Source organism: Salvelinus alpinus, chromosome 8 (genome assembly GCF_045679555.1).
Source record: "Salvelinus alpinus chromosome 8, SLU_Salpinus.1, whole genome shotgun sequence".
Lineage (NCBI taxonomy): Eukaryota > Metazoa > Chordata > Actinopteri > Salmoniformes > Salmonidae > Salvelinus > Salvelinus alpinus.
Window position 1 is genome coordinate 87189259 of NC_092093.1, and position 12882 is coordinate 87202140.

The 12882-nt window shown below is 42.2% G+C and overlaps 2 protein-coding genes across 12 annotated transcripts in view; one reads left to right on the plus strand and one right to left on the minus strand.

Annotated features, from left to right (window-relative positions):
* The window catches only part of LOC139583845 (GTPase IMAP family member 4-like), a 796172-nt gene that overhangs the window by 246693 nt on the left and 536597 nt on the right, over positions 1-12882 (minus strand). The gene's annotated exons all lie outside the window — the stretch shown is intronic.
* The window catches only part of LOC139583842 (voltage-dependent L-type calcium channel subunit beta-2-like), a 148777-nt gene that overhangs the window by 116197 nt on the left and 19698 nt on the right, over positions 1-12882 (plus strand). For all 11 annotated transcript variants that reach the window (XM_071415381.1, XM_071415380.1, XM_071415385.1 and 8 more), the window contains 3 exons: positions 3597-3677; positions 4809-4867; positions 5485-5594. In XM_071415381.1, coding sequence (XP_071271482.1) covers positions 3597-3677; positions 4809-4867; positions 5485-5594 — 250 coding nt within the window. The remainder of the gene's footprint in view (positions 1-3596; positions 3678-4808; positions 4868-5484; positions 5595-12882) is intronic.

Genomic DNA, 12882 nt, shown 5'->3' on the forward strand with positions numbered 1-12882 from the left:
AACCACGCCAGCCCAGGACCTCCACATCTGGCTTCTTCACCTGCGCGGTTATCTGAGACCAACCACCCAGACAGCTGATGAAACCGTGGGTTTGTACAAACGAAGAATTACTGCACAAACTGTCAGAAACCGTCTCAGGAAAGGGTCTTGACCTGACTGCAGTTTGGCGTCGTAACAGACTTCAGTGGGCAAATGCTCACCTTCCATGGCCACTGGCACACTGGAGAATCGGATGAATCCCGGTTTCAACTGTACCAAACACAATTGCATTTTATCAATGGCAATTTGAATGCACATGAGATACTGTGACGAGATCCTGAGGCCCATTGTCTGCCATTCATCCACCACCCTCACCTCATGTTTCAGCATGATAATACACAGCCCCATGTCGCAAGGATCTGTACACACAATTCCTGGAAGCTGAAAATGTCCCAGTTCTTCCATGGCCTGCATACTCACCAGACATGTCACTCATTGAGCATGTTTGGGATGCTCTGGATTGACGTGTACGACAGCATGTTCCAGTTCCAGACAATATCCAGCAACTTCACACAGCCATTGAAGAGGAGTGGGACAACATGCCACAGGCCACAATCAACAGCCTGATCAACTCTATGCGAAGGAGATGTGTCACGCTGCATGAGGCAAATGGTGGTCACACCAGATACTAACTGGTTTGATCCACGCTCTACTTTTTTTTTTAGGTATCTGTGACCAACAGATATGTGAAATCAATAGATTAGGGCCTAATTCATTTATTTGAATTGACCGATTTCTCTATATGAACTGTAACTCAGTAAAATATTTGAAGTTGCGTATATATTTTTGTGCAGTGTAGTTAGCAGTAATACAGAGTGGTGAAAGAAGATTAGATTACATTTGAAAACGTTATTGTCCATTAATTTTGCACAGAAGAGGAGGTAGAAGTGTGACATCTGCCTCTCTCACTCGCTTGCTCTCTCTGCTTTCATTTCCCTGCAAAGCAATGGCGCGTCTGTCTGTCAGTTTGTCAGAGTGTTCCTCATACTGCACTGTCACACCACTGTGACAGCACACGCAGATGTGGCATTAGAGGTCTACTGCCTCGCTGTCACACACACACGCACACAGACAGATCCCTCTGAAGCTGTCACTGAGATACACTGAGCTCCTACTCTGTCGCTGTGTGACTGGGTGTTTTTTTATTCTGCTAGTCTGCTCCTCTCTAGTTTGCATTTCTAGCCTTCTGTTGTGATTATCCCTGTTCTGACTAACGAGTTCCTCTACTGACATTTCCCTTTGAGTAGATAAGAATTGTGGAATTAGAGATTCTGCTATCTCCACACTCAACACAAGTACAGTGCCTTGCAAAAGTATTCACCGCCTTGCCGTTTTTCCTATTTTGTTGCATTAAAACCTGGAATTTAAATTGATTTTAATTTGGATTTCATGTAATGGACATACACAAAATAGTCCGAATTGGTGAAGTGAAATGCAAAAAAATACTTGTTTAAAAAAATGCTAAGAAATTTAAACAGAAAAGTGGTGCATGCATATGTATTCACCCCCTTTGCTATGAAGCCCCTAAATAAGATCTGGTGCAACCAATTACCTTCAGAAGTCACATAATTAGTTAAATAAAGTCCACCTGTGTGCAATCTAAGTGTCACATGATCTGTCACATAATCTCAGTATATATACACCTGTTCTGAAAGACCCCAGAGTCTGCAACACCACTAAGCAAGGGGCACCATGAAGACCAAGGAGCTCTCCAAACAGGTCAGGGACAAGGTTGTGGAGAAGTACAGATCAGGGTTGGGTTAAAAAAAAATATCCGAAACTTTGAACATCCCACGGAGCACCATTAAATCATTATTAAAAAATAGAAAGAATATGGCACTACAACAAACCTGCCAAGAGGGCCGCCCACCAAAACTCACAAACCAAGCAAGGAGGGCATTAATCAGAGAGGCAACAAAGAGACCAACTATAACCCTGAAGGCGCTGCAAAGCTCCACAGTGGAGATTGGAGTATCTGTCCATAGGACCACTTTAAGCCGTACACTCCACAGAGCTGGGCTTTACGGAAGAGTGGCCAGAAAAAGGCCATTGCTCAAAGAAAAAAATAAGCAAATGTTTGGTGTTCGTCAAAAGGCATGTGGGAGATTCCCCAAACATATGAAAGAAGGTACTCTGGTCAGATGAAACTAAAATTGAGCTTTTTGGCCGTCAAGGAAAATGCTGTGTCTGGCGCAAACCCAACACCTCCCATCACCCAGAGATGTTTTTCATCAGCAGGGACTGGGAAACTGGTCAGAATTGAAGGAATGATGGATGGCGCTAAATACAGGGAAATTCTTGAGGGAAACCTGTTTCAGTCTTCCAGAGATTTGAGACTGGGACGGAGGTTCACCTTCCAGCAGGACAATGACCCTAAGCATACTGCTAAAACAACACTCGAGTGGTTTAAGGGGAAACATTTAAATGTCTTGGAATGGCCTAGTCAAAGCCCAGACCTCAATCCAATTGAGAATCTGTGGTATGACTTAAAGATTGCTGTACATCAGCGGAACCCATCCAACTTGAAGGAGCTGGAGCAGTTTTGCCTTGAAGAATGGGCAAAAATCGCAGTGGATAGATGTGACAAGCTTATAGAGACATACCCCAAGAGACATGCAGCTGTAATTGCTGCAAAAGGTGTCTCTACAAAGTATTGACTTGAGGGGGGGTGAATAGTTATGCACGCTCAAGTTCTGTTTTTTTGCCTTATTTCTTGTTTGTTTCACAATAAAAAATATTTTGCATCTTCAAAGTGGTAGGCATGTTGTGTAAATCAAATGATACAACCCCCCCCAAAATCGATTTTAATTCCAGGTAGCAAAGTAGGAAAATGCCAAGGGGGGTGAATACTTTCGCAAGCCACTGTATACCTTGACTTCCACACATTGATTGATTGTTGTTCATGTTAAGCTTCTTGTCAATTCATTTAGGGGTTGGGTGAAGATAAGAATGTTGTATTCCAAGAGCAAATACTAACAGATTATCTTAATATTTGTTCAGTGTGTGTGATATAATTCGTTATCATTTGTTACTTTTGAAAACAGAACACCCCTATCTCTATGGGCCCGAACATTCTCACTGGCATCCTTGTGTGTTGAGTGAAAACTGGGACTCGCAGTTAGGACAACTAATTTCATAGTTCCTTTCAGTTCTATTAAATGGTCTAGTGCAGGGCTTCCCAAACTGGGTCCTTCCCCTCCCCCGGGTGTACCTTTTTCTCATTTGCCCCAGCACTACACAGCTGATTCATATAATCAAAGCTTGATGATGAGTTAGTTTTGCTAGGCAAAAACCAAAACCGGCTCCCAGGGGTGGCCCCAGGACCGAGTTTGGGAAACCCTGGTCTAATGGGTTGTGCTTTGCTGTTCCCTGCTGGACCTAGTGTGTAATTCTGTGAATGCGTACCAAATGCCACCCTATTCACTATTAAGTGCACTACTTTTTTTTTTACCAGGGCCCTGCACTGTGTAGGGAATAGGTTGCCATTTGGGATGCACCCTATGTATAATAATCTCCCTGGATGTGAAGCTGATGGTTTGTTTTCTGTCACCGGGCAGACGGAACACATTCCTCCATATGACGTTGTGCCTTCCATGCGACCTGTGGTCCTGGTTGGACCATCACTGAAGGGCTACGAGGTAACATAATTGTTCTAAATTGGTGTCGAGCTTTAATAAGAGGTTATTACTGACACTACCACTACTACACTCACAAGGACATTCTATTTAGATCACAACGGTCGCATTCCACTACTTATGTTGCCAGATCTTACATCACCTGGATAGGCGTTTTACCTGTCAGCCAACCACATCATATGTTATAGCAATCTGTCAGTCAATGAATGACACAGTTGACGACGTGGCACGACACCATTGGTTGATGCATGCGATGTCTAAGCAGTGGAATGTGACCTACTTGTTAAAGGGATAGTTCACCCAAATGTTTAAATTACATATTGGTTTCCTTACCCTGTAAGCTGTCTATGGAAAAGGTATGACAGCAATCCAATGAGGTGGTTTAGTTTCCTTGGCACTGTTTCCAAATATTAACGTTTTAGCATTTGTGGCACAAATCATCATGTCCAAATCATTCGAAAGTAACTACACTTTATTGTGAAGCTCAACAAAGTCACTTATATATGATTTGGAAAATGCTAATATCGGTCCCATGACTTCAATGGGACTTGTGCAAGCAACTGCCAGGGTTAACGAAACCAAACGATGGATTGCTGTCATACCTTGTCCATAGACTGTTTACAGGGTAAGGAAACCAACGTGTAACATTCCCAAACTACCCAGGTTTTCCAGAATCTGCCAAATGGAATTTCTGGAAAACCTAGACATTTTGGAAAAGTTACTGAAATTTTGCCATCCTTCTACTTGCACTAGCACCACTACTCAACTCACTAATACATACTGTTTACACTAACTACACTTCTACTACTAGTTTACGCTGTGGACACATGGATGCAATGGCAGAGTTGAGCTTTGTCTCTGTGCATTTGTGGGAGGCAGACAGGGGCAGGGGTCTCTAGAACCTGGTGAGAACAGGACACACTAAGCTGAGGAGGATCACAGTTGTTTACAAGGCGAAGGCTGAAGTGCCCTCAGTCAATACTGAAACAACAATCTGTGCAGTGGGGCTCCCTTTTTCAGCAACAAAGAGCTGGCTTTGATTCACCCGCCCATGCACACACACAACACTGTCTGTTTTCATGATGGTGATTCCTAAAATGTTCACTCTGTTTTTATTGTCCCATTTGGTTTCAGGTGACAGATATGATGCAAAAAGCACTGTTTGACTTTTTGAAACACAGATTTGAGGGAAGGTAAGTTGAGCTGTCCCTGCATTCCTTTCTTCCCTCCCTCTTTCTCTCTCGCTCTGTATCCTTGTTCAGTATGCTCTGCCTGAGTCCTATAGGCTGGTATTTAGTCATCCCTGGAGGTTTTGCAAGAGGGAGTGTGTAACAAGTTTGTTTGGCCTGGAGATGTGTGCTAGCTGCTACTTTAAATAGGCCCTATCCATGTCCTTAATAGGCTATAGTGGGCCCTAGTGCAGTGCAGGGTTCTCCTCAGCTCCTCTCCTCTCCGGCTGCCTGGCCACTTTCCCATCCGCAGTAGAGAAATGATTTGACAAAACATAGGATCATTAGCATATACTGTGCATTGTTTTATATCCCTCTCAAAGTGCAACCCTTTTGATAACCAACAATGAGTTTTACAAAGCATACTCTCACCACTCTCTTCCCTCTTCTACCAAACCTTGCTTAGAAATCACAAAACTCTCCCCTCTTCATTATGGACTGTGATTTTGCGGCTATGCCTTTTTGTTTCAAACTGTACTTTTTCCCAAGTGTTAAATATTTTATTGATACGGCTGTTTCAGAACTCAGAGCACACTCGAGTCTCTCAGTGACCAGTTATTTTCTCTCTGCCTTCCTATCAGAATATCAATCACTCGAGTCACTGCAGACATCTCTCTTGCCAAACGCTCCGTCCTCAACAACCCTAGTAAACACGCCATCATCGAGCGATCCAACACACGCTCCAACCTTGGTAAGTTTGGAAGTATGAGGCTGGGAAACCTGTGTTCTTCTAGGGCCAATTGTATGTAGAGAGACTAATTCATTGCATGGAGAGAAGGGAAAGAGTAAAAGATGAAAGAAAGTCTTCGGATGTTTCCCAAAAGGCACCCTATTCCCTATATAGTGGACTACTTCTGACCATGGCCCAAAGGGCTCTAGTTGAAAGTAGTGCATTATATAGGGAATAGGGTGCCATTTTGGGCGCAACCTTGGAGATGGTTATAAGATCAGATGTTGGAAGGCGAAGAATGACCTGGCCAGGCCTGTGATTAAAAAGGTTTGCTTTTGGGACGAAATAGAGAGAAAGAAAGGAGAGACTAGATACCTGCTGCCAGATAACAAGGTCAAGAACACGGCTGATTTTACCAGGCTTGAGTAACAAGCTGCGATAACAATGAAACATGACCTCACTGAGCCAACGGAACTACGGAAGCCATGCAGCTAATCTTTGTGTTGGATCGCCGTGGTGCTCTGTAACGTTGCTCATGGGGCTGCGTCCCAAATGGCACACTATTCACTTCATAGTGCACTACCTTTGACCAGAGTCGTACGGTGCCATTTGGGATGCAACCTGGTGTGCCGGTTGCTCCATTACACTCTTAGAAAAAAAGGTGCTATTTAGAAAACTAAAACGGTTCTTCGGCTGTCCCCGTAGGAGAACCCTTTTTGGTTTGGGGTGGAATCTTTTTTTCTAAGAGAGTAGTTATGGGATAAACTCGCCCATCTTTAAAGCGAAATTAGCACTGGGACACACTCAAAACACTGCACAAACTTTAATCTTTGTGCTCCACTTTTGACTAAAAGCTTTAACTTGAAGCCAGTGCAACTGGATAATTATTTTGTCACTTCAGGGACTGATGTTTTGACAGTACGCTGAACCCAGACTCTGTCTTGATGGTGATAGATACAGGGGCGAAAGTGGACTAAGCCGGTACGGTCCTGTACGGCGTCCTGGCAAAATAAATAGTAGGGGTAGGCCTATGCCTTACCGGTAAAACGTGAGCCTATCACAATTTTTTTAATGAAATGTCAAGAAAACTATAGGCAATTACATAATTATTTAACATTACCGCATGTCAGCTGCATGACAATTCTTGACTTGAATTGACTTGAAAATGGGCAGTATACCCTCTAAATTGCGTTTTGGTTCACGAGAACACTAATATTTTTCCAAAGCGGAGATAAGTGGCCAAGACCAAGACCCGCGCATACAACAGTGTACACATCAATTCTGGCTACAAGTTTAGTGGGCCTAATGACAATCGCTGAATTCTAATTATCAGACACACATCTGGACTATCAGCGCAATTTCAGGACAACAAACAAATAGGGCAAGAGGTAGGTGTATCTTAGTCATGGGCAGCTCTCGATGGGCAAACACAAGCTTTGTTTGAGCTGCTGTGGCGATAGTTGCTCTTGTAGTTCTCTGTCAATATTCCATATTACAGAATGAAATTTGGCACACCGGTTGAGGAATCAATTCCTTAAATTGGTCCCGTGTGGCTCAGTTGGTAGAGCATGGCGCTTGCAACGCCAGGGTTGTGGGTTCATTCCCCACGGGGGGACCAGGATGAATATGTATGAACTTTCCAATTTGTAAGTCGCTCTGGATAAGAGCGTCTGCTAAATGACTTAAATGTAAATGGTCAACAGATGGCGTTTTCTTGCTAAAATAATCTATAAAATGTACCATTCTCCCGTCGGGATTCTCTAAGAAGACATTTTACGAAGTTCCACTAAGTTGTCAACAGTGACGCTTGAAAGACCAAGAAAGTTGACATATCAGACAGAAGTGCCTTCCATTTGATTAACCGAGAAATGTGTTGTTGATGTAATTAAAAACAATATTTCCGCTGCTCTTTTACAGCAACTCATGAAGGAAAGCTAAGTAATTACACGGGGGCTAGCAGGCTAATATTTAATTGTTTGTTGAAAGAGAAACAGAAAAGATAGACAGACAGAAGCAGGATCAGAAATCATACAGTCCCATTCAAGGTGAGAAATGCAGCATGTCCTCATTGACGATATATCTGTCCTATGTACTGAGCTGTGATGTAAAACCGAAACCTGGCCATTCTTGTATCTTAGCAACAGTAGCTAGCTAGTTACCTACACAAGTTATTAACTAACTAGCTAACGTTATATCTTGACAACATTGATGCTCAATATATTTTTGTTCTCAGACATATCTAAGCCATATTCAAAATATAATTCAAGCCAGATAGCCTACATTATTGAAATTGTATGTTTAATTACTTGACATTGTAACGCTATCTACTAGCTAGCTAGCTAGCTTGCCAGCCAGGCTCACGGGTTCACATCTCGTCTGAGCAGCCCAACTATGGCACAAGTTGGCTAGCTAGTTAACTCGTTGTGACAACATTGACCCTCAGCATACTTCTTTTGTTCCCTCGTTGTGACAACATTGACCCTCAACATACTTCTTTTGTTCAATTATCTCAGCAATATTCACAGTATTATTCAAGGTAGATGAACTATCTAACATGCAGGCATGAGCGCAGATCGGCTACAAACGTTCATTTTGTTGCATCAATTCGACTTCTCCACCGTAGTTAGCTACTTTAGATAATCAAACCAATGCTCAAATTACATAGAATAGCATAATGCCGCAACAATTTAATCAAACAGAAATAGAACTTTATAGCTATGTATATTACCTTGATCGTCGGTATAAGCTACTCTTTGGCCATATCTCCAATAGAGTCTCATCACAAGTGTAAAGGCAATGTTGTTCTGCACTACAATGGTTGTTGACTGATGTTGCAGCATCTTAGCCTGATTTATTCTCACTTTCTGGCAATTGTATAATTCAAAAACAAAGTACCTATTGAAATACAAGCAGCAGGTGATGAGACCAGTTACAGAAAGTATTACAATATCTTACCAACATGATTGTAATACAGTCATCAGTACTATTCATATTAACCTACTGGACGTCCTTAGCACAAACACACAAGATTATGAAACAAAGATTCACTTTATTTTACATGATGATATAATGGCGAATGAATGACACATTGTTTAATGTCGTAGCTGCCGGCTGTCTGTGTTTACATCTCTCTCAGTCCAATCACCAAAGACAGCTATAGTAGAGGGAGTGAGGTTACAAGAGAAAAGGGTGGGGGGACTAGGTGGAGGTTCAGATCTCATGGAGAGTTACCCTCCTCCTGTAGCTTATCGATCAAATAGTTATTAGAATCAGGTGCACTAGATTAGGGTTGGAGAAAAACCTACACGACGCTAACTCTCCAGGGGAGCCCTGCATCAGGTCATGCTGGATCTTGTGTCGAGTCTGTTGATTCCATCTCGATCTGGTACTCCAGCCCTCGGGGGTCTGATTGGTGTCACACTTTTTCCCAGTCCCAGCTGCAGTGCCATCAAAGTATTCATACCCCTTGACTTATTCCACATTTTGTTTTGTTACAGTCTGAATTCAAAATGGATTAAATATATGTTTTTCTCACCCATCTACACACAATATCCCATAATGACAAAGTGAAAACATGTTTTTAGAAATGTTTGCAAATGTATTGAAAATGAACTACCGAAATATCTAATTTACATACATATTCACACCTCTGAATCAGCACTTTGTAGAAGCGCCTCTGGCGGCGATTACAGCTTTGAGTCGTCTTGGGTATGTCTGTATCAGCTTTGCATATTTGGATTTGGGGATTTTCTCCCATTCTTCCTTTCAGATTTTCTCAAGGTGATGGGGAGCGGCGGTGAACAGCAATCTTCAAGTCTTTCCACAGATTTCAGAAGTCTCCGTTTTGGCTCTGAAGTCATTCCAGCTTTGTTTTGGCTGTATGTTCAGGGTCAATGTCCTGTTGGAACGTAAATATTCGCCCCCAGTCTAAGGTTGTTCGCACTCTGCAGCAGGTTCTCATCAAGGATTTGGCTCCATTCATTGTTCCCTCTATCCTTACCAGTCTCCCAGTCCCTGCCACTGAAAAGCATCCCCATAGCATGATGCTGCCACCACCATTCTTCATGGTAGGGATGGTGTTAGACGAGTGATGAGGTGTGCTTGGTTGTCTCCAGATAGTGCTTAGCATTTAGGCTAAAGAGTCAAATTTGTCTCATCAGATCATAGAATCTTTTGACTTATGATCTGAGTCTTTCATGTGCCTTTTTGCAAACTCCAGACGTGCTGCCATGTGCCTTTTTCTCAGGAGTGGCTTCCATCTGGCCGATCTCCCATGAAGCCCAGATTGGTGAAGTGCTGTTGAGACTGTTGTCCTTCTGGCAGGTTCTCCCATCTCAGCCAAGGAACTCTGCAGTTCTGTCAGAGTGGTCATTGGGTTCTTGGTCACCTCCCTGACCAAGGTCCTTCTTGCCCGGTTGCTCATTTTGGTCGGACGGCCAGCTCTAGTCAAAGTCTTCGTAGTTCCATAATTTTTCAATTTCCCAAGGATGGAGACCACTGAGCTCTTGGAATCTTTCACCACTCTCTAAATGGTTAAATGAGTGAGAAATAGAGATGTCATTGTTGCAATAGTTTGTGACTGCCCAACATATACTAGCATCTTAAATTGACATGTTGAATTATTTTGCCATATTATTTGATTGTATATTGTGATAATTTCCCCAATGTGGACAGTTTGTGTTACTACTTTACACAATCTTGCATTTTCACCCCATAAAATTTAGTGGAATTACACATCCTTTTTACCTCAGATTGGTGATGTTGGTATAAAAGTGTACTGTCATCACCATGACATAATATTAATTGCTTAAAACAGATCAATATCTTTGCTTTTGTACCATTGATTTTGTCACACGCTCTGGGATGAGCAGGACTCCACTTGGATTTATTGAATTGGCACTGATAATCTGCGGCAGCCTTTCTAAAAAAAGTCGCTAGGCACACACCAATAGCAGCCAACCATTGTCACTGTTGATATCCAATGCCGCGTAGTGATTCTAACAGAAAAAGTGGTCTGTTACCTTTTAAGTAATGACAGCACCACCGAAATCAACAACCGACAATCCAAAATAAGCCTTCTACAAATTCTCATCTAACCAACAACGTTATTAGTTATTCCAAGTTTCTGTGTGGCCTTTGAGTAGTGTTAGTTTAAATAGCGCTACACCCCAAATGTTTTCCCAGTTCTAATGATTTCAGTGTGATATCGATGGAAGTGATTAACAAAGAAAGCGTTGCATTACACTTACTGTATTGGCGACGCACTTGAATCAAAATGCAACATATCAAAATGCAGCTAGCTCTCTTCTACAAATGGTCTTTTAACCAGTGATGTACACATTATTCCCAGATTCCATGTGGTGTGAGCTGTGTTAGTTTTAACCGGATGTGCAACCTCATCTCCCTCCTTTCTTGCAATTGATTTCAATGTGATATCGTTGAGTCATTGACGGTGTTTAGTTTCTTTTTCCGTGTTGGCGATCCCCAAATCAAAATGCATCATTCCAAAAATGTAGCTCACTGTCCTCTGCAGGTTGTTCTCTAACCAGAGAGGTAAAAAATATCTCCAGTTTCCATGTGTTTTTTAAACTTGTGATAGTTTATTAAATAGCGCATGCAGCCTGATTTCCCCCTAATCGATAGTGATTTATTGCCACTTCTCAAAACAGGGTTTTTGGTGCGTGTGCAGTTTATAAGGTGTCTACTATTGTTGCATATTAATGAGTATCTAACTTTTCAAGATATCACAATCTGCATATTGGTTATTGATTAGAACACGTTAAAACTTTTGATATTGGGCCTATTTATCTTTCTTGTCAACAGGAAGCAGAGATTTTCAACTAAAGTTTAAGAATTTTGTTACGTTTCCCGGCTAGAAAACCAAATAATGTCGCTCAAACAGAAGGGGGAATTAACAAAGCGTCACTGACAACAACCAACACGAAACAGTTGGGGTTTTAGGAGGGGTTCTGAAAGACACTCATGAGGGTGTCCACTGAAAGTTGACTAGCAACAACAACTGGAACCTAAAAGACACCCACCATGAGCACCCATTAAGAGGAAAACAAAAGAAAAACCCAGACCAAACTTAAATATAGGAAGCAAACCACAAAGTGGAACAAAGCAAAACAGGGAAGATCAGATTTTTTTTTTAAATATACATTTAAAAAAAATATAAACGCAACATTCCTTTATCAAACTAGGGAGTGCCAACCCTCCACTTCTCTCAAGACAACGGGAGCATTGTGCCAACACCTTCCCACTAACGAGATGGCAACCAGCACAGGTGTAACACATACTGACTAATGAGGTGACACCAAATAGTGCTAAAGTCCAAGCTCAAAACATAAATGGAAAAACCAAAACCTGAAACAATATAAATTGAACTTTCAACATTAATTGATATTGTATCCGGTAAAAACTGCTGAATGATCCCAAAAACGTACTGCAATTGATTTATTTTGATATACCAGAAATCACCAAAATGGGTTTGCCCTGCCTGGTGTCTGTGTCACAGTGTGTGTCTGTCACCAGAGTTGTACACTATACATACAAAAGTATGAGGACACCCCTTCAAATTAGTGGATTCGGCTATTTCAGCCACACCCGTTGCTGACATGTGTATAAAATCGAGCACACAGCCATGCAATCTCCATAGACAAACGCTGGCAGTACTGAAGAGTTCAGTAACTTTCAACATGGCACCGTCAAAGGATTCCACCTTTCCAACAAGTCAGTTCGTCAAATGTCTGCCCTGCTAGAGCTGTCCCGGTCAACTGTAAGTGCTGTTGTAGTGAAGTGGAAACATCTAGAAGCAACAACGGCTCAGCCGCAAAGTGGTAGGCCACACAAGCTCACAGAACGGGACCGCTGAGTGCTGAAGCACGTAGCGTGTAAAATTAGTCTGTCCATAGTCTGGTCTCTGAATGTCCTTGAGTGGCCCAGCCAGAGCCCGGACTTGAACCCGATCTAACATATCTGGAGAGACCAGAAAAGAGCTGTGCAGCAACGCTCCCCATCCAACCTGACAGTGCTTTAGAGGATCTGCAGAGAAGAATGGGAGAAATTCCCCAAATACAGGTGTGCCAAGCTTGTAGCGTCATGCCCAAGAAGACTCGAGGCTGTAATCGCTGCCAAAGGTGCTTCAACAAAGTACTGAGTAAAGGGTCTGAATTCCACACATATAGTACCAGTCAAAGGTTTGGACACATCTACTCATTCAAGGGTTTTCTTTATTTTTACTATTTTCTACATTGTAAAATAATAGTGAAGACATCAAAACTATGAAATAACACATATGGAATCATGT